At 32.9% G+C, this 21,381-nt stretch overlaps 1 protein-coding gene across 2 annotated transcripts in view; it reads left to right on the top strand.

The window, feature by feature from the left end:
* LOC119634033 (neurotrimin) overlaps positions 1 to 21,381 on the top strand; it is a 79,696-nt gene that overhangs the window by 33,694 nt on the left and 24,621 nt on the right. For both annotated transcript variants that reach the window (XM_038027941.1, XM_038027940.1), the window contains exons 4-6: positions 8,368 to 8,584; positions 15,155 to 15,313; positions 15,371 to 15,499. In XM_038027941.1, coding sequence (XP_037883869.1) covers positions 8,368 to 8,584; positions 15,155 to 15,313; positions 15,371 to 15,499 — 505 coding nt within the window. The remainder of the gene's footprint in view (positions 1 to 8,367; positions 8,585 to 15,154; positions 15,314 to 15,370; positions 15,500 to 21,381) is intronic.

The raw sequence follows: 21,381 nt of genomic DNA, 5'->3' as shown, positions 1-21,381 counted from the left end.
ATTTTGCCGCTGTGGATAGATAGATAAACGTGCACGCAAATGCAAACATGTACACATATGTGTATAACTTTGTCAGTTTCGTATGAGCGACAGTGATCAAAAACCATTCACATTTTTATATTATCACTATATACATGCTCGGAATATTCCACTCTACACTTAGTGTTATGTTTCTATTTCTTTTTGCATATTTTTCGTTAAGAATAAATTTCGAATTTTTATTATTTTTTTATATATATATATATATATATATATATATATATCTACGCGCACATATCTAAAGGAGCTTGTATACATATATGTATATTTATACTCTAAGTAAGAGAGCTGGTGTCATAAGCAGTTCATTTTCCTTTTTCTCGTTTTTGGCAAAAGTATTTGCACGTCTTTACAGAATTGAAGTATCATTATGGATATATGTTAGCTTTTTACAAATATTCATATCAATGAAATAGCAGATTGTCCGTGTGTGTGTGTGTGTGTGTGTGTGTTTGTGTATGTGAATGTTATTTTGTGTCTTCTTACCAATTATTTCTCTAGAGTGTCAAATTCTTTTTTATGCTTACATATCCATGGCCTGATACGATGGGTAGTTGGGTATGCTTTTTGAATTGGAGAAGCTACGCAATTAAGCATTCATCTGAGATGAAAATTTCAATGTAAACAGAATTTATTAAAATTGTAATTGTGTTTTTTTTCTTTTTTTAATATAAACAATATTTTAAACAATCGGAATCGTTTCCATACTTGCGTCCTTCTTTTGTCGAATTATAAGTCAATTTGGCAATGGTTTTTTGGAGAAGTGCAAGCAGAAGTCACATTAGCCTTCATATACGAAGCCCATATAGGAAGCACACATATTCTTCGACAGCAGTACATAGTTTGTAGATATATTCAACTAAACATCAAATAGAATAAATTGATATCTGTGTTATGCTTCTTCGGCAGAAGATCATATGGATATTTTTTTTTTTTTTTTTTTTGCTTGTTTTCTTTATATATCAAATTACTCGGAGAATATTTCCCGACGATTAGAAAAAAATCAACAGAAAAAGGAAAGGGACAGGGAGTGGCTATGGTTTAGTAGCTGTATGCCCCATCTGGCAAGTGATATGAGCAATCACTCATAGGTATGACCAAGTATGCTCTATCACATTGATTTTTAAACGCGAACACCTATGTACTAACTACTCGGCGGCAGCCCAACTTCCTGATAGCTTCTTTCCAGTCAGTTATCATTTATTGAATGAAATTCAAAATCGCAATTCCACCGTGCGAACTGAATAACTAACTTTGGCAGCAACCGGGTTTTGAACCAGCGAACACCTGTGTACTAATCGCGACACTTAACTACTCGGTGGCAGCCCAACTTCCTCATAGTTTCTTTCCAGTCAGTTATCGTTTATTAAATGAAATTCAAAATCGCAATTCCACCGTGCGAATTGAACTAAAATAACTTTCGTTCGATAAAAGCATGAAATTGGAAATCCACTCACATTACTTACCCAATTATCCCAAGAGGATTTTACGATATTCGTCGTATTTTTCTCCGATTAGTGTTAGACTTCACCGTGATCCGCGCGTTCGATGCGCCGTTGCGTCTTTATAACTATGAACGACAAACTCTTACTGATTGGCATAGTTAATCTAAATAACTTTCGGAAATTCGGAATAAAGAATCTATTTGAGGAGACAAATGAAACCAACAAGAACCTACATACAACTATTCATATCTGTTTATATTTGTATAAATAATTGGATTCGTTTTAAGAAAAAAGTTTTGTATACTATTTACATTAAATTAAATGTATGTTATTTATACGATTGCATATATTTTCTTTAATTATTTCAAATCAAAGACACATTTCTACACATTTTCATAGGTAATGACGACAACTTTTTCACATTTTATTACATTGGTTAGTGGGCTATGCACATATGCATGCTATCTATCTATTCGAGTAGTGAAATGATGAGACTTATTTCATAAATTTTCGTATCATACCTTTATGTACATTTTGTACTTGTTGTAAAGCTGTAGATGGGTTGATTCATAAAATTAGTTTTGTCAACAAAATCAAAAAATCACTCAATTTCAATGAATAAATAAAATAAAAGCTAATGAATTATACATGCACATCCTGTGTATATGTTGATGTATAAAAAAAAAAAACAAAAAAACATAATGTAAAAATATTTTTCTCAAATATTGTGTAAAAATATTTGCTGACCTAAGCAAACTTTAAAAACAATAAATTTAAACCATTAAAAATATCCTGCATTTGCTTTTTCGTTTGTCCTCGTAAGTCATACTACCTTCGAAGTATACGGAGTGCGATTGTTGCGTTGTTTGTGTGCAAAGGTATTAAAAAACGAGGCCTACGATTAATTAACCTTCACTATTCTACCCTTCACTATTCTATAACACGACGTTTGAAAGTAGATCGAAAAAACCTTCCAACCTGAACAATTTTCACTGGCGTTCGTCCTTGGTAAGGACGTAAGTTGAACACAAGAAAGATGGCCCGAGAAGCTTAAATCGTTTCAGAAATTGTTTCTTATACGTCTATCTTAAGTTCACGTGGATGTTGCATATATTCGCAAGGGTTTAATCCATCTTTGTAACACAAGTGGTGTAGGATATAATGATTGGCTTTCGATTCACCTATGCAATCAACAGATGGATCATTGCTTAGATTTACGGCAGATAATTAAACATTTACGGTTATTTGGTATAGATTGTAGGAAATTCTTTTGAAAACTATTCGTCGACTTTCAAAATTCAGAGTTGTTTCTTCTAATAAAAAAGTAAAAGATTGCTTTACGTGTATGAAGTGCATTTTCGGAAACCAATTTGTTTTTTTTTTTTTTTTTGTAAATAATAAATAGTTTGTAATTTCTAGGATATGGACAAAAAAATTTGAACTTTGAAATTTCGGGCACCTACTACTAGACTGTGGTAACTCCCCTTCATTTTCTCTTCCCTCACCTCTTTCTGGCCATCTCTAGAAGACTGAGCGTTTGGCCGTATTTAGAAGAAAAAAAACACCTAGTACCTAACACCGAGTACCTGTATTAACTGAACCCCTGCCATGTCTTTCGCGTGATAATTTCTAACTTCTTTAATAACCTAACAGATATCTCCAGAAAGCATTCCCATGCAAATATACGTTAGTGCAACTACGTTGAGACATCGTAAGATATATGAGGCTGAGAGCGATCGGATAGGAGCTAGTCCGTTTACCAAGAAATTACAAGTGCTTGATCAATACTTTGATATTAAATATGAATTCGACTGACGAATTATATTTGCTGTTTTCGCTGTAGAATTCTGTAATTCTGTGATGCGAGAAAAGCAACAACTTTCTCATGTAACATCTTTGGAGATAGCGAATGAGAAAGAATTATAAGCCGGCCACTGATCTTCTTGAAATTGTTATGCGCAAAAAATTCTCTGCAGCTTTATCTTGTTTTGGAAATCAAGCAAATGAAAGTTCACTTTTAAAAATCTAGGCTCCATAATATTTGCGATAAACATTACGAACTTATCTTGAAGATGAGTAAGCAGAGTTTTTACAAGGTTCGAATAACATAGAAACCATAAACAAATAAGAATCATCTGAATAATTTCACAATTTTAACGTTTCGTCCTATCTGAGGGGAAAAAAAAAGAGAAACACAGACAGACAGAGTCCGTATGCTAATGAAAGAATTTCGTAGTCGAAATTAAATTCAAAATCCATTTGCAATAAGTGGCTTCCCCATTTCACTAAGTGAAGACCCCGAAAGGTGCAAAACAAAAAACAAGAAATTTTCAGCTTACAAACGAATAAATTCTAGATGTTCCTCGGCGGTGAAAATGCATTCTGTCAAATCTGCTTTTTTATATGTGATTCTTATTAGAAATCACAATAATTATGTTAACTGGAGATATAAGAGCGAGATTGGATTGTAATGCGTAAACTATTTAAGGATCTTTTTTCCCTAATCTTAAAAGTCGATGGGCGAAAGTGTTGTGTTGCTGTTAATTTTTGTAAAACGTTTAGTTTCATATTCGAATACTTTCCCGGAAAAAACAATTTGTCTTTGATTAAATTCATGATTTTGCTTAAGGTTATGCTGGAAATATTTTTTTTTTTCCAATTTGCGGTTTGTTTCAATTTATTACAAAACAAAATAAGAAGAAGACACATCTTTTTTTTTTTTGTTTTAATTTTTTTTTTTTTTAGGCTAAACTCTGATGCATGAGGCGAAAAAAGGCATACCATACCAGAGCCATGCCTTATAAATGCCTGTTGGTAGTGGAAGTAATTTTTTATTTTTGGTTTTGTTGATTTCACTGGCGCCAGTCTAAGCTTCCTGGGAGAAATAAATTCCTGAATGAGCAGGAAAAAGCAACACTAAACTCAGCCGCCGGCTAAACTGGCAAAACTCAAATGCTACTTTGAAAGCTTTGTCTGCGTATTTTTATTCTTCATTTTTCCTTTTTTTTTTCTTCTTTTTTTTTTTTTTAAGTAAATATTTGTATGTGTGTGGATGAGTAGGAGAGAATGCCTGTGCCTGTAATTCCCGTTTTCTGTTTTTTTTTTTTTTTTTTTTTTTCATATTGTTTTAAGCAACTTACAATTTGCAACTTTAATTTTTACACTCCGTTCTCATTTCATTCGGAATCTGTGTCCATTGATTGCCTGGTTGTGTTGGCAACAATTGGCAGTTATGTTTCCTACATAGATTAAATAACATCCTTGAAGCCTTGAGGGTTTCGCTTTTACCTTAGATTCCCTGAATAATTCTTCTGCGTTACATAGACAGAGCGTAACAGCCTATCTGTCTATCTATGTATCTGACTATCCCAATGTATGGTTCGTAATAACAAAACATTGTAACGCTTTTCCGAATGCTTCCTTCTTTAAAAGCAGCCGACATTTAAATTTAAAAGTAAAGCAACAAAAAAAAAAAAACAACAAAAAAAACCAAACTTATTTTTCCATTTTCCTATAGAATCTATGTTCGTATTTTCTTTTTGTTGCATATTTTTACTTTTTTTTTCCTCTGCCCTCTAAGCAATCATAATCATTTTTTCTTTGCTCTAGGGATACTAAAGCAGGGACCAAAAGGAAAGTTTTAATTTTTTCAAGAATACATTGGGTTTTGTTGTTACGTTTTTTTTTGCATTTAAACATAAAATACAAGCGAACAAGCGAAAAACACAAAACCGTTTTGTTAAAGCAAATTTTGTTTGTAAAAATATAAAATCAATGGTTTTAGAGTAAATATTAAAAGCCTCACGGTTGTGTTTTACTTTAAATTAGTTGATTAATGTATGCAATGCATGTAAGGATGTATGTACATTGTTTGCCAATTATACATGTTTTACTTTTCTCTACTATGTATGTAGGGTGTTAAGGTTGTCACAAAACTTTATACATCAACTTATTAAGCGAAAACAGTGATATAAAGTCACGTTCAAGAATTTTTGCTGCTCTCCTTTGAATAGTTTTGATGGCTTTATTCAGTGATATTTGCTTCAATCTCATGACATCACATTTTTTTTTCTCCTTTATATGCGGCTTTGATTAACATCATAATTTAAGAACACTAGGATTAGAGCATGTAGTTTTAAAAGTTTAGATAAAGAATTGACTATGAGAAGCGAAAGTTTTTGCCTCCGGATAAATCTTGAAATATACACCAAATCAACGATAATCGGATCGCGTTCAGACTTTGAGGCTCTTTTGAAGCGTGAAATTAAAATTTTTAACTATTTTATGTTGAATTTTCCAAAAAATTTTTTTTACTTTACTTTAGCGCAATTCAACACTACCCTAGATTAATTCATGTAAAGACTTTTGAAAATTAGCTTCTATATAGGATGTGATCGAAAGAGTGGTCGATCGTAAATCATTTTCAATAACGATCATCCTTGGATGAAAGAAAATACATGTACCAAATTTCACCATAATATCTCAAAAATTATGGGATACAGCAAAACAGGATGGACAGACGGAGAGGCAAGTTAAAATTTGTTCAGAAAGTGTTTTGGAATCAATGTAGACTTGATCGATGGCATCAAAATATTTGTAAATTTACAGTTAGTTATGATGTGTATGACGTCACAGTATGTTAGACAGGAACTGCCCAATCGATCCAAAATTTGTGACAAAGGAGCGTTGAGGAACTGTGCATAACATTTCAGAACAACCGAATTATAACATTTAATAATTGCTTTACAAGCCATGACTTGAGCCGGAATTATGCAGAACTGTAATCTCTGTAAACAGTCTCTTGGCCGCGAAAAGTACGCTATCGCCTTAAATATGCCAGAAATATTCAAAATTCTTCTGCGCGGGCTGTTGTTGAAAATGGATTAAGTCATATTCTTTAAAAATGAAACTACATAGCCACGCCCATTCAACGTTATCAAGTCTGAAAATTACATTTTTTCGTTATTTTAGTCTTTATTCCAGGATGAAGGTGCGATGAACATAAAAGATTCGGCCCCAAGCGATTAAAATTTTCTTACTTGTTTTATTCTCTGTACAACTGAACCTCTATATAATATGTCTTATGTTTATGTCCAGAATACAAAGTACGAATAAGTTTCTTTGCAAGATACAAGTCTCCTTTCTGACTGTGAGCTTTTGAAGCTGATCGTGGAATAATGTGTTGAGAAATCACGTAGCTCGGTTACGGTTACATAAGATTTTCTTCTCGATTCGTTTTACTAATTCGATGAGAACAGCTCTTCCTGATTCATTTCTACTACCTCTGTAGCACTACTTTTGATAGAGTTTTGAGTTACAGTCTTTTTCTCAGATGGTTTCATAGTTCTAGTTACTCTTAGTAGTCTCGTGGCTGGATGGTAACTGTTAAAAAAAAGTCCTTTCAGAATTCAGATTCAGAAACTTATAATCCAAGTTTTTTCAGTCTTTATTATTATGAATTGATGCGACTCGAGAGCTAAAGAATGAGAAAATTAATCGCAAGACAGTTTGGTGGCCTTAATCAACTTAATTTGATGGATAAATAAATGAATGATCAGACAAACGAACTAAATGCATACGTCGACTAAAGAAGGCAGCTGTTCGGGTAGTCAAGAACTAAAAGAAAAATCAGCATAAAGCATAATCTATGACTATGTGTCGAATTGAAATTTCTTACGGGTAGATAGACACCTACGGAAATTGCGTCGAGAATTATCTGTATTTGACGCCAATGATTTTTTTCAATGATCCACAATAGTAAAAAGATTGTTGTCAATCGCTTCAATGGGAACACATTCGACATCTCCTGTGGGTAAAATAATCTTGTGTTATTAATCTCTACTGAACATATCATAAGGATTTATAAAGATAAAAGAAATATTTGTATATTCTCTGAATCCTTTAAAGTATGCATACACAAATGTAAAGATATGCTATGAATTGAATGCATGCTTACGATAACTGTCGCATACACATAGTTAGTTGCTTAGGTGCATATCTAATGCTAAAGATCTAATTTTATTAAGAAGCTGAAGCAAAATTTTGCTTTTTGCTTTGCTAGTCATCATAAAGAGACACTTATTGGAAATATTTGCTTTTCATACATACACACGTACATACACTTGCTAGTTTATGCAAAGGCATACACGCACATACAAATTTTTGCAAAATCTTTATTCAGTGCACGTGTTTGAAAAAACGTAAATTTTGCTGAAAGTGCAGATGAAATGTCCAATGCTGACAACAGATTCCTTAACTACCTTTCGTTTTAATGAGCAGATTAACCATAAGTAAATAATATTGTATGTACGTTTCAAGCAGGCGACAAGGAAAGAGAACAGATAAAAGTTTTTCATGAACTTTTTCATGAAAAATTTTTCGCAATCATGTTCTGTTTATTTTTTTTTTTTTTGCCTTTTTTTTCATGTTCTGCATGAACAAAATGATAGGAGTAATGCTTGCTCGCGAATGTAGTGATAATTCAGAGGGGCTTTCTAAATCGACTTAAGAGTATTTCTCTCTCTATTTGAACGAACTTTTAATGAATTCATTGTGTCTGTTGTCGAGAAAAGGCCACGTAACAACATTGCCACTAACTAACAAATAATATTTATACAAATTAATTGCATACCATATGTGCGGTGAAAATGTACATATTACCAAGTATAAACGTTATATTTTCATGTAGTTATGAAAACCGTATCGTTCCTTATATTCAATCACGAAGTACATATAATTCGTTAATTTAATTGCATAAATATACCTACATACAATATACCTACCTATGTATGTTCATATAACATACATAGTATAGTCGAGTCATAGTTATGGCATATATGACGGCATTCATTGTTTGCTTATATATATATGTATATATACATAGGTAGCCTGGATGCACTTCGAGCAATCTGCTATATTAACCGTACACAATCATGTGATAACACGTAATCCACGCATCAGTGTGACACACGATAAGCATGATCGCCATCGCACCTGGTATTTGCACATAAACAATGTCCAAGAGGAGGACAAAGGGCGTTATATGTGTCAGATAAATACAGTGACAGCAAAGACGCAGTTCGGCTACTTAAATGTTGTTGGTAAGTACATAAAGCAAAACGTATTAAAAATAATCCTTATCCTTAAAAAAAAAAAAAAATAAAAAAAAATTAAATAATTTAAACTTTTTCAGAAAATTGTACTTTAAAAAATCGTGACACTCTCCTTTAATTTAATAATTTTCTCTCCCATGTCTGACCGCCTGTCTGCTTCTTTATTGTAAAGTGCGGCAAAGCGGGGGAAAGTTGGAGGATGAAACAAATATTATTGTTTCAGTTCTCCCAACCAAAATTGAAAATTCGTCGATATATAGATGGATGTGTGTAACATCCGATTCAGGATAACTCTCATAATCGATTTAAGTTAGTCTGTTCGTTCGCCTGTTCGGCTTTCTTGTACTCAAGCTGCAGGTTGTCATTCCTGAGGTCTTTCCAATGAAATCTGGCACGTGGACGTGTTTTGCTATTGTACTTTTGATAAAAAATAAAAAAATCGAAGCATCAATAAAAAACTAAATTATGCCTTGTGCATTCAAAAGCCACTAAAACTAAGCAAAATACAGTCACAATAACTAATTACCAATAAGCGACTGATGCTAAAAGATTACAACATAAAAAGTAAATGATAAAAAATTGTAAGGAAAAAAGTTAATTCGATGTTTACAATACAATGTGAAAAAGAATGAAAAGCTATCAGCAAAAATAAAATTTCATTATTATCCATCATCAGTATCAAAAGCAAACGTACATCCTGCTAACCATATAACATGAAATTAATTAAAAACAAATAAAAAGGTTGTATTCGAGCAAAGCCGATTTTTGAATATCTTATATTGTTTCGCTTAATATAGTTCTTGCTTTTGTTTTTGTTTTTTCCAGAAGCATATAAATCCATTTTTTTTTTACTGCGATGTAGGAGAGCGTTTTAATTCCCTACCCTGCGTAATGTTATAATATTATAAACATCAAATAATATATAAATGTGTACTATTCTCAAATCGCGCCCTTTGAAATTTCATGTCAATTTCAATCATTTATTTACAAGTTACGAGCGATTTTAGTGACTCCCACTACCACTGTCACTTTTTCTAGTTTCAGAACAATGAAAAAAATCCAAATGTCGTGTGTTAATTAAACATTGCTTTGTGGCGGGGAAAAACAATAGAAAATATTATATTAGTTTGGGGAAAAAGAAATCCATTATTTTTATATGAACTTCAGGACTCTATTTAACATGCTTCGGATTGTCCGATTTGGGTCAAATATGCACCGTTTTGTTGTATGATTTGTTGCCATTTTAAAGGTAACTTCAAAATGCCTCTCTCATAGAAGTACTGGTCTCTATTTGCAAAAAACTCTAGTAGTCGATTTTCACAATCCTCCCTAGATTCCAATTTTTTATCATTAAAGAAATTTTGCAATGCAAGAAAAAGATGATAATCGCTTGGTGCCAAGTCCGGACTGTATGGCGGATGCATTAAAACTTCCCAACCAAGCTCCCGAAGTTTCTGGCGAGTCACTGTAGATGTGTGTGGCCTAGCGTTGTCCTGGTGGAACACGACAATTCTGGCCGTTTCTGGTCAATCGCTATCTTCAAACGGTCCAGTTGTTGACGGTAGAGATCAGAATTTAGCGTTTGGCCATATGGAAGCAACTCATAATAAATAATCCCCTTCCAGTCCCACCAAATGCATAGCAAAACCTTCCTGGCCGTTTGAGGTGCTTCACCGCTCTTTGACCACGATCGTTTTCACACAGGGTTATCGTATGTGATCCATTTCTCATCTCCAGTCACCATCCGTTTAAGAAATGGGTCTCTCTCATTCCGTTTGGCCAAGGCTTCGCAGATGGAAATTCGATCCATCATGTTTTTTTCTGTTAATTGGTGTGGCACCCGAACATCGAGCTTCTTTTTGAATCCACCTTTGTGTAAATGGTTTAAAACTGTTTTATGGTCGATTTTTAGCTCTTGGGCGATGCTACGACTGCTAATATGCCGGTCAACTTCGATCATTTCACCGATTTTATCGACATTTTCGACGACCGGCCTCCCTGTGCGAGGTGCATCTTTAACATCAAAAATTCCTGAACGGAATCTACGAAACCAAAATTGCACATAATTGGCTGTTACAGTATCGGAACCAAAAAAACACCATTCACAATTTTAGCCGCCTGGCTTGCATATTCGCCTTTGTCAAAGAAAAACTGTGAAATGTACCGAATTTTCTCTTTGTTCACTTCCATTTTTAACACGCTGTAACTCATAACTGAATGCACCAAACAAAAAACAGCAAAAGAATTTTTTTTACTGCGAAATGTCACCTTTCCAACGAGCTTAAATCTGAAATTGTTTGATCGATACTTTACGAGAAATCTACCAGTGCAGCCAGGGGGATTGTTTCAACTTTCAATCGATGTTTGAAAGGCATCGGACGGATAGACAGACAATTGCAGAAATAATTTCAAATCGATTGGCGAAATGATTACAAGTCATTATAACACAATCGATGCAAGAATTGTAAGTAGAGGTTTACCCACGTATCCGGCACAACAATCATGATATGATATAAAAACTAAGAAATAACTATGATTGACAAAAATCGTGCACCGCCGTACCTTTCTTTTCTGCTGCAATATTTTACATAACTCTTCGCCTGCATACCAACTAAACGACAATACTTGACAATGCGTATAACGTTAAACTGGCTTACTCAGCAAAGGGTCCATTGAATCTCTCACTTTATAGCAAGTTACTTATATGCTCCGTTCAATTTGTTCGCGGTGTCTCGATAATTGTTCAAGAGCCCTCGGCAAAGTTAATTGATTTTGAAACTCGAACTATTCAACGTCCCGCATAAACATCTAAACAAAATTTTATGACCATAATTGCATACAAAGTCTAAGGTCATCGTATCAAGCTTTCCTCAATCCGCCAAACGTGTTTAACGTAATTGTTGAACCTCAGCCTTTATAAGCCTAATAAGAAGAAGCTTATTCTCACGACGAATGCTATTTGCATTAATTAATATTAAATATAGTTTATGCGGTCTTCGATATCTGCGATATTTCTCTCTATTAAGAAACATTTGCGGTGTAATAAATGCATATTTTATCGTCTACCATGGAAATTGTGAAAATAATACATAACTCCCATTGATGCGTGATGAGTGTAGAATTGCAACGAAAGGATGAAAAAAATATTCATTCAATAAAAAATACAAGAAATTTTTTATGCAATATTTCTAAAATGGTTCTCTTCTTTCTTCGTGTTCCTATGCTTAGTAAATCAGTAATAACTTTATAACAAATGTCGGTTTGATTTACATCCCGCATAAATGTCACAATATGTTTACATGTCTGCTAATTTACATATATATACATATATATACATATCATTTTAATTCAATATCAAGCATTTGAATTTATTGAAAAGTTAAATAAAAAGAATATATATATACATATATATATGTATAATATAATGTATGTGTGCCGTATTTCTCAGAATTTGAGAAATGAATTTTGGTTTAGAGAGATATGTATAAATAAATATCCGGGTAAGCGTATTTGAGTTTGTGTGAATAATTTACCGCGCAAAGTTATTTCATCGTATTCGTCCTTATGCCCGCGCGCCCCCTTACGCAGATAAAGATAATACAAATAATTATTTCGTAATTATATTTGATGCCATCAGATATTTTCAAAACAAACTTCTAATTGCAACTGAAATGAATGAAAGAGATAATTACTTTTATAAGAACAAAGGAAAGAAAGCATTGCTTGAGTAAGACAACTTGACACAAACAAACTACCAATTTTATCGTTTTAGTTACTCGATAGTGTGTGTAGCTCTGCGAACTGTGCATAAGCGAACTTATACTTAAATTCATTTCTATTTCTTTGCAAAACGTAAAAATAGTCGTGGAAAACAGTCATGGATTTAACATTTTATGCAAAGTGGTACGAACAGTGGTTTGTTTTTATCTAAAAGAAACGTTGCAAACAACGATAAATTAAAATTTTTTTTTTTTTTTTTTTTTCTTTAGAATTGTATTAAATATAAACGTTTCCCTAATAATTCACAATCAGCAATGAAATATATAAGGCGTTCTTCTTATTATGAATGACCCTCTCCGTATTATAAGCAACAACAATAACCAATCATGAATTTTAATAAATATATTTTTTTATTTAATTTTCTTCTTTATTGTATGTAATTGAGCAATAAGTTGAATGGGAGAAATAAAATAATTTGCTTGTTTCACAGTTATATAACAAAAATTTCAAATATTGAAACATAAACAAAAAAGTTGCAACTTTTTTTATTTGATTGTGTATATATATTTATTTTTTTTTTGCATTGTTTTGCAAAAAACTACAAGTACAAACTTTTAGAATTAAAGATTAGTATGAATGAAATTAAATTTTTTTTTGTTTTCCTTTTTTTCATTTTTTTTTAATTTGATTAAAAAAGTGAAATAGAACATTTTTATGCTTGTTTTTTTTTTATAAAAAACCGATCCTCAAAATCCGCATTAGCTTCCGCAACGATCTGATCTAATCTGAAATGATATGAAAGTACGATGGTTAATGTAGGACGATTAATGTCAAACGGTGATACGATGTGTTTATCTCTCTCCGAGTTAATGTTATATCCCTTTGGAAGGTGCCTTTCCCTTGCAGAATGGTAAAATACATTGCTTTATCAGCTATGCTTTACAAGCCCGCTTCTTGCTAACGATATGTTTATCCTTCACCACTTATGGTACAGAATATGTTAAGGTTTTGCCCCAAGGAAGGCCTTAACAGAGTTATGCAGAAGTTTTATTTTATCAGTCAATTCTATTTCTTTGTCTATCCGTCTGTGCATCCACCTGTCTGATGTCTGTTCAGGTATTTTTTGCGTTTAACCAACTGGCCGTAACTTGTTAAATTTATTCCAGTTGAACATACTATATTGTGTAAAAAGTTTTGGGTCGGAGATGTAAACCTTTAAAACTTCATTTCATATAATCACTTCTACGAGAAATAAGCTTTCATATTAGGTCTATCTGTTGAGCTTCACGCCGCATAAACATTCTCATGAAAAAGAAGCTTTTGCACGGAAAACAGATGTATTTATAAGAGGAAATGTCGCATTTTGGACTTACTTCTACTAATAGTAATATACCACGGACAGCATGCCTTTCATGAAAAGAACTTATAATTATTGGTATTTAACATGAAACTAAATGGAGATTTTATATTACACAAAGTCCTGAGGGATGTTGTATTGTCGACCGTGCCCAACTATGTTGTGTTTGCTGGTTTCAATAAAAGAAATTAACATTTTCCCAATATCTTGAAAAAGAGTAAAGGTAATGGTGTACGGGCAGTCACCAAAACACATAAGCGAAAGATTGAAAGGGTTGTGTTAATTTTTAGTAGGCGTGTTTTGGGGACTTGCACTTTCTGAAAATAATATGATGAATAGAGACGACATCTTTGTGTCATATATTCATGTTATATATTCTAAATGATAAACGTATGATCTATCAATCAGATTAGCCATCATAGCCGCTGAGGTATACGTGGGGAGGTTGAAAGGAATGACACACATTTATTTGGTATTCGTGATGTTGACAATGCAATCATTAGAAATTGAAACTTTCTACATATATAACCTAAAAAACAACATGCAATTTGCATAAAAAAAAAAGATGAGCTTACGTTCCCTTGGAAAACACCTGTATCACGTTTGAATTGTAATAGACATAACTTTTCCAAATTATGTTTAAACATACTTATTAGCATAATTTCGCAATTTACATTAACTCGATCACTATAAAAAAAACGGGAAATATTACAGTCGGTAATTATGCTGATTTGCATTTTCCTTTCGCGTTTACTTGTTTCAATTGCTTATGCAAGAAGCAATAAATTTCAAAAATATTAAATTCATTACACAGTATTCATTATAAATTGTTAAAAAACGTTTATGATTTTTTTAAAACCATTGTAATCGCATTTACAGGAAACTTGATACGGCTTTTACTTCTACTAAATAATCAAATTCGGTCAACATTTACGAAAAGTCCAGACAACATAAAATGCAACGCAAAAAAATCGTTGACTAATTAATTCAATCGATGGCCGCGACGCATGCCTTGCAAAAAGAGCAGGGACCACTCTCAACTTATATAGTTAACTATAGCGGGTCCAAGAGGTCAACTTAAGAAGCTTTGGTATTTGGGATAGAATGTATTTGACTAAAATCATTAAAATTTAAACATTTGAGATGACAGCGAGCATGTATACGAGCTCAACTCTTCCTCTCAATCAGAATCCTTCACATATTATATGCTTGGTATTATGTACCATTCATATCAACATTTTTAATGAATCGTCCCGCGACTTTCAAGAACAAATTGCTTTCCCCGATACTTATACTACTAGTTAGGAGACTAGTCAAAGATTCGTCATCTTTTTTATGCAACTCTCATGACGATTGCAACTAGCAATTAATTGCTTGCTATACATAATAAAATCGAATCAGTTGTTATGCGCATATTGAACATTTTTTCTATTCATATCCATGAAACTTACATGTACGTGTTGATGTCTTGAATTTTTTAGTTCCTCCCAATATTGATGATTCGTTAAGTTCGAGTGATGTAATTGTTCGTGAAGGTTCAAATATATCGTTGCGATGTCGAGCAACTGGCAGCCCTAAGCCTATTATAAAATGGAAAAGGGATGACAATTCTCGTATTACAATCAGTAAAAATCGTATCGGTAAGTGTTGATTGATCTTCCACGCGGATCGCAATGAAAATTTGATTTTTATTTTAGTTAATGACTGGGAAGGCGATACATTGGAGATAACACGAATTTCCCGCTTAGATATGGGAGCTTATTTGTGTATAGCATCAAATGGCGTACCGCCTACGGTTTCTAAACGTATTAAAGTCAGTGTGGATTGTAAGTTTTTAACAAATTTTTAATTTTCACCTTTTAATGAGAAATCTCTATATAAGTAGGTAAGTAAGCGATGATATCTGAGAGTAAAAATCCTTAACGTGCATTGTTGCTATAACAAGGAATTATTTTTAATTGAATTAGCTGCACTTTGCACATTCAAACGAAAAATCTCGTAGATTAAAACCAACTCTATGCCGACACATCTTTTTCTATACGATTCTTTTCGCAATTCTATTAATCCTCAAACAGATATACTTTGTTTCTTGTTTTTCTTTTTTTTACAACACGGCCTCAAATTGAAATTTTCACCTAAAACTATGAAAGTAGCAAAAAGGAATATAAAAAAAAAAAAAAAAAATGGAAAAAATCGAAAAATATATACATGCATATATGCTGCTAGAACAACTCCCAAAACACTTGTTACGACTTGTGCTCATAAGCTTCCAGATTTGTAGCCACACGATAGTAGCGCAGAAGAGTAGTGTCGAGTACTGTAGACACAAATAAAAAAGAAAAAAAGAGCAAAAAAAAGGAAAAAAAAAGGAACAACAGTAGCAACACTTCAATTCTTTAAAGTATGAAAAAGTTCACACACTCTACGTACTACGACGAGTGTTTACATGCGCATATACATACATATGTATATATGTATCGATGTAGCATGCTTATATATTGAGTAATAAACCGGTAATGGATGAAATTCCTACCATCTCTTTTGTCGAAGTGCGTACGGGTGTGTTTTTGTTTGCCTTTGCGGAGTATAGAATGGCATAACATATAAAACGCTATGAAACTCTATCGAAATATGCATACAAAAGGTGTTGTGTGTTGTTGTTGTAGTAGTAGTAGTAGTAGTAGTAGTAGTAGGCCTTTCTAAAACAAATCCTTAAATCGAATAGCAGCCAGCCCACTTAAGAACTCAAGCACGTGAAAGTGACCATTGGAGTGGACACAGGCTAGCGAAGGCACACACACACACACACACACGTACAAGTATTTCGTTTACATATATATATCTGTATGTTTATGTTTTGTATAAGTAACGATGTGTATGCACATGTCTGGATGTGTATATTTGAGTGTGTATGTGTGTGTGTGTGTGTGTGTGCATTAGGCAATTTAAACAAAGGCAATTTTTTTGATGAAACAAACCTCGAAAATTCTAATATGATTTTAGTTGTTGAAACAGGTGAGCTGCTCTTCAGCTTCTATTCGACATTTCAAGCAACTTTTTTCATAACCCCAATGCTCAATGCCGTAAGGGATTATAAGATTTTTTTTTATTTTTTTTTTATATAAGCATGACTCGCATAGAAACGTGCCATCTAAAGGGCCTCAATTAACACGGAGAAGCGAAGAGAGGAATCGGAATTCTTGCAGTTCTCTCGTCTCTGCTTATTGAAATCAGTTTTACGATTTTAAAGCTCATCCGATTCGAAATCTCTCTTTGATTAGGTCAAACTCACAAATTCATTAACTAAGTTACTCCATAGGATAGAGTATAGTTTAGCAAAAATCTAAAAATTATATATCCATGGCATTGCTTGCATATGATAATCTTTTCATTACAAAGTCTACTCGTTAATCATGGCTACTATTGATAGGATGCGCACCACAAAAAAAAGTGTTTGATGCTTTCATGTTTTGGATATAACTAATTTGTTAAGAAAAAAATGCGACCAAGACGGACGGACGGACGGACGGACGGAAATAATTTGAAATTACAATAAAAAGTTTACAACATTTTTGATAGATTCATATTGACTTGCTAGTTACTACTTAAAGAACTGCATAAGTACGTGATATGTTACTTAACTAAGTTGCTGCGGCAGTATATTTGCTTAGGTTATAATAACTATTTGATACTGTGTTTATGGTATATTAACAGTGTGACTATGTTGTGGTGTTATAACATTAAATGCATATATATATATATTATGTATGATATTGTTTGTTATAGGCGGCATGTTACCGCACAGTACAACAGTACAGCAGTAAAGTCAGCGTTTTATTAATTTCAGTTTGGGTAACGAGAAAAATAACGAAACAATCTAAACCAAATACAATATGTTTCTTGTTTCGATTTTTTTTTTTTTTTTGTTCAATTTATAGAGAAACATAAATTTAAATAAAACATCCTTCACGACTTCTAAGAAGTTACGTCAAACGTTATTTTGTTTTTTTTTTTGTTTTTTTTCCCTACATATGCATGTAGGAGTTTTAGTCAAGGAATTTGAAAGGGAAGACGAGGTAAAATCATAATTCTTTAGTTTATTGTCATAGACATGTGTTTCTTGCATTTGCTAGAACGGAGGACCGAAATACGTTTTTTTTTTTTATTTTTTTCGTAGCAAAAAAAAATTATGCTTTTATTATTTTCTACTTATAATACACTGATAATATTTCTTTATTCGAAAAGAAGCTCAGATACTTATACTCGCATAAGAACGTACATATATCTGCATAATAATGCCACAATTCGTTACATGTGACAGCTGATACAAAGTACAAAAAACATTCATTCATTCACTCATTCATTCATTCGTTCGTTCTTTCGTTCGTTCGCTCGTTCATTCATATCTACACATGCACGTAATGTACGCTGGAAGCCAGTGACATGTCCTTTTAACTGACCACGTTTAAATGTATTTCCCTTTGTATATATATATATATATATATGTATGTATATGCATATGTATATGTATATATATATATATATATTTGGAATACTGGATATATTCTCTTCCATATAACATATCGTACGTTTTTCAGTTGTGTTTCTTTAAATATTTCAGCTAAAGGCGACATCTGTGTTTGTTTTATTTAGTTTTGTACTAGTGTACGTAGTTTTTTTCCCCGTTTGGTTGCAAATACGTGCGTTCGCAACTACAACAAGCATGTTCTTTGTATTTTAGGTTATTTTTTTTATTTTTTATTTTTTTTTTTTTATGTGATTTGATCGTTTGCTAGATTGCATACTGATTTGTTGCTCGCTTTGTGCAACTAACTGACGACACATGTTACTTTGAAAACTCTCTAACTAGATGTGAGGGCCATTTAATTCCGGATGGCTTCTGTAAAACTATCCGTCTGCTATGTTATGTACATGCAGTACATTTGTATGGCAATCATTCAACTAATGTTGCTTTAGTAACTGTTTTCGTATTCACATGACAATTTCTTGGTTGCGTTTTATTACCTTCTTTTTTGGTTTGTTTTTCGTTTTTCGTTTTTTTTTTGTTTTTTTGTTTTAATCTACATAACAAATACTTATTATTACTATTTTTTTTTTTTTTGTTTTTGTCTATTCATTCATTTCCTCTTTACCGATTGCAAGTCTCTAGAGGCTTGGACTGGATCAAAATCTTTCAAGTCATCGGCCAATGCTTTGAAATTCAAATATAATCAACGTCGCCGAACGAAATTTAAACGAAATACTGCATTTCAAGTATTTTTAAATTTTACTCCTTTAAAAGCATTCTCTCATAACGTTATGCCTTAATATTGCACATACACAAGGAGCACTGACACAACACACAGAAACGCAATTGCGTCAATTTTGACATAACATGACTACACCGCAGCATGTCATTTTATATGGTTTGCCTTTAAATGCAGTAAATTGTGTTGACGCATATTTGCGTTAAAAAATAATGCACCAAAAATTGAACGCAACTATAGGCAGCAGACAACACATATTCTTTTAGCTTATAAAAAAAAAAAGAAGAGGATACTCGGACGTCTTACAAAACAAGCTAGAATTACAGACCCATATGATCTCATTAATTACCAATGCTTGGCCCTAATGGCTGGCTGATTAAAAGTATTTTTAGGTCAACGAATGTTGTACGCCAAACGACTACTTAGTACGACTACTAGCAATATCGTATTTGACGTTGGTTCGTTTTGGTCCCATACGTAGTATGGGACTGTATTCAATATTTTACGTATGTTAATGTTAGTTTAAGGAATAATATTAAAGGGACAGAGTATCATATCCGAAGTCTAAATCTTTAGCCGCATTAAAGCCTTTCCATGGTAATAATAAGCTTGTGCTTGACTGCCTTCAAATCCTCTATAAGCTAGGGAATCACAATGAGGCGCACCTATTTTTGGTATTCAGGCGTTGACTGCGCTGATTGAAAGGGCCGACTGGGTCTAGCGAAAAGAGGAGCCGTTCGGAAACTTCCTCTAGCATATCAAAGAGCCACATGAAGAAACTAGTATCGCAATAGTTACATGGGAAGCTGTCGAAAAAGTACCTTTCATCTTAGCGTCAAAACTTGTCAATGTACTAAAAAAAACAAGACAGATAAGCTTAGCTCGACCATATAATAAATAAAAGGTAAGCCTATCTCAAGTACTTCTGCGTGTTTCATTCATCCGCACAAATTTAATAGATCCTTGTGCAACGAGTAGTGTAGAGTATAAAAATAGTTACATAATCAAAAAAAAATGCATACCCTTTCGAGCATCGTTATTGCAACGCTATTGACGAATTCTAAAGTCAAAGATGACAACTGAAAACACTACGAACGTGATTGAATTGGGAAATGAAGTTTGGAAAAAAACGATGAAAATTTCGCATAGCGTAAACTTTTAAGTGATTCTATACTCGAAAAGCCACATAAACAATTTGAATTTCCATAAGATTTTTGGAGTTGTTATCTTCCAATACTTAAGCGTATGCTTGAAATTTGACAAAAACAAAAATATTGCTGGACAGCTTACAAAATAAGTGCTCATGGGCATGGCTAATTGATAGGTCTTGCGCAGTATATGCATATGCATGACAGATAGAAAGTCTTTAACGTTTACCAGATAAAATAGTCTCTACACCTAGGTGTTGAATGTAAAACTAGTCAAGTAAACACGATGCATCTCAAAAGAGATGAATGAATTCCACGGATCAGAAATCTCCACAATTCTGGATGTTTGCATCGATCCCATACATCATGTCAATTAGCTTCTAACACATTACATACCTTCTTTTCGATGAACATCATTTCTATGGCAAGCTTGTTGACTTGTAAACAAGTTGGGGTGGAATGGGAACCATCCATATATCTCATATAAATGGTAATATATTCAAAAAAATTCTCTCGAAAGATTTCACTTACATCGAAATTCGTTCAGCACTTGATCAATTCTAAGCAAATCGGGGTCACCCTATTAATAGTGTAATCATATCGCTAAAAACCATGATTGGCTTTATGTTAAAGTCTAGTGTCTTTTTACTTTCGGGATTAAACTTTTTTTTTTTTTTTTGAACCTGTGCCTCATATAATTATTTGAATGGAAATAAGTTCGCAAAGGGAAGATCGACAGAAATTTTCGCAATAAATTTAATATTTTTATTGCAGAATTTATGAAATATTCATTCGCCTCTTTTCACTTTCTTTATCGACGTACTTAACCGCTGCCACACTAATCTTAAACGATTTACATAAGTAGAGCTATAAAACACACTTTAAAGGATCTCTGATGTATTTTGTTGAATGTTGAGAGGATGATAATAAAATTAGTAAATCCCGGTACTAAAGTGAAAGACATAAAAATTTATTCGAACATTTATTGGTTCTGTAAAACTGTTTACAGAACATTTGTTTTGAGTTGTATTTTAATTTTTTTCCTGAAATGAAGCTTTTGCTTACTTTTTGCATAATAACGAAAAGGAAATGTATTTCCATGAAAATATCTGGAAAATATTGCAAAGGTGCTGCATGTTACCTATAACGCAGATATTTATTTTAGTTATTGCAAACTTTTGAACTAAAACATTTTTCATTTAATATTTTCACTTTTTTTTCATATTCACCGCTCAACGACGGGACGTATGTATATGTTTGTTTTATCAAAACGAATATATATGTACATGCGTA

Source organism: Glossina fuscipes, unplaced genomic scaffold (assembly GCF_014805625.2).
Source record: "Glossina fuscipes isolate IAEA_lab_2018 unplaced genomic scaffold, Yale_Gfus_2 2, whole genome shotgun sequence".
Taxonomy (NCBI): domain Eukaryota; kingdom Metazoa; phylum Arthropoda; class Insecta; order Diptera; family Glossinidae; genus Glossina; species Glossina fuscipes.
This window is presented reverse-complemented; position numbering and strand designations above follow the sequence as displayed.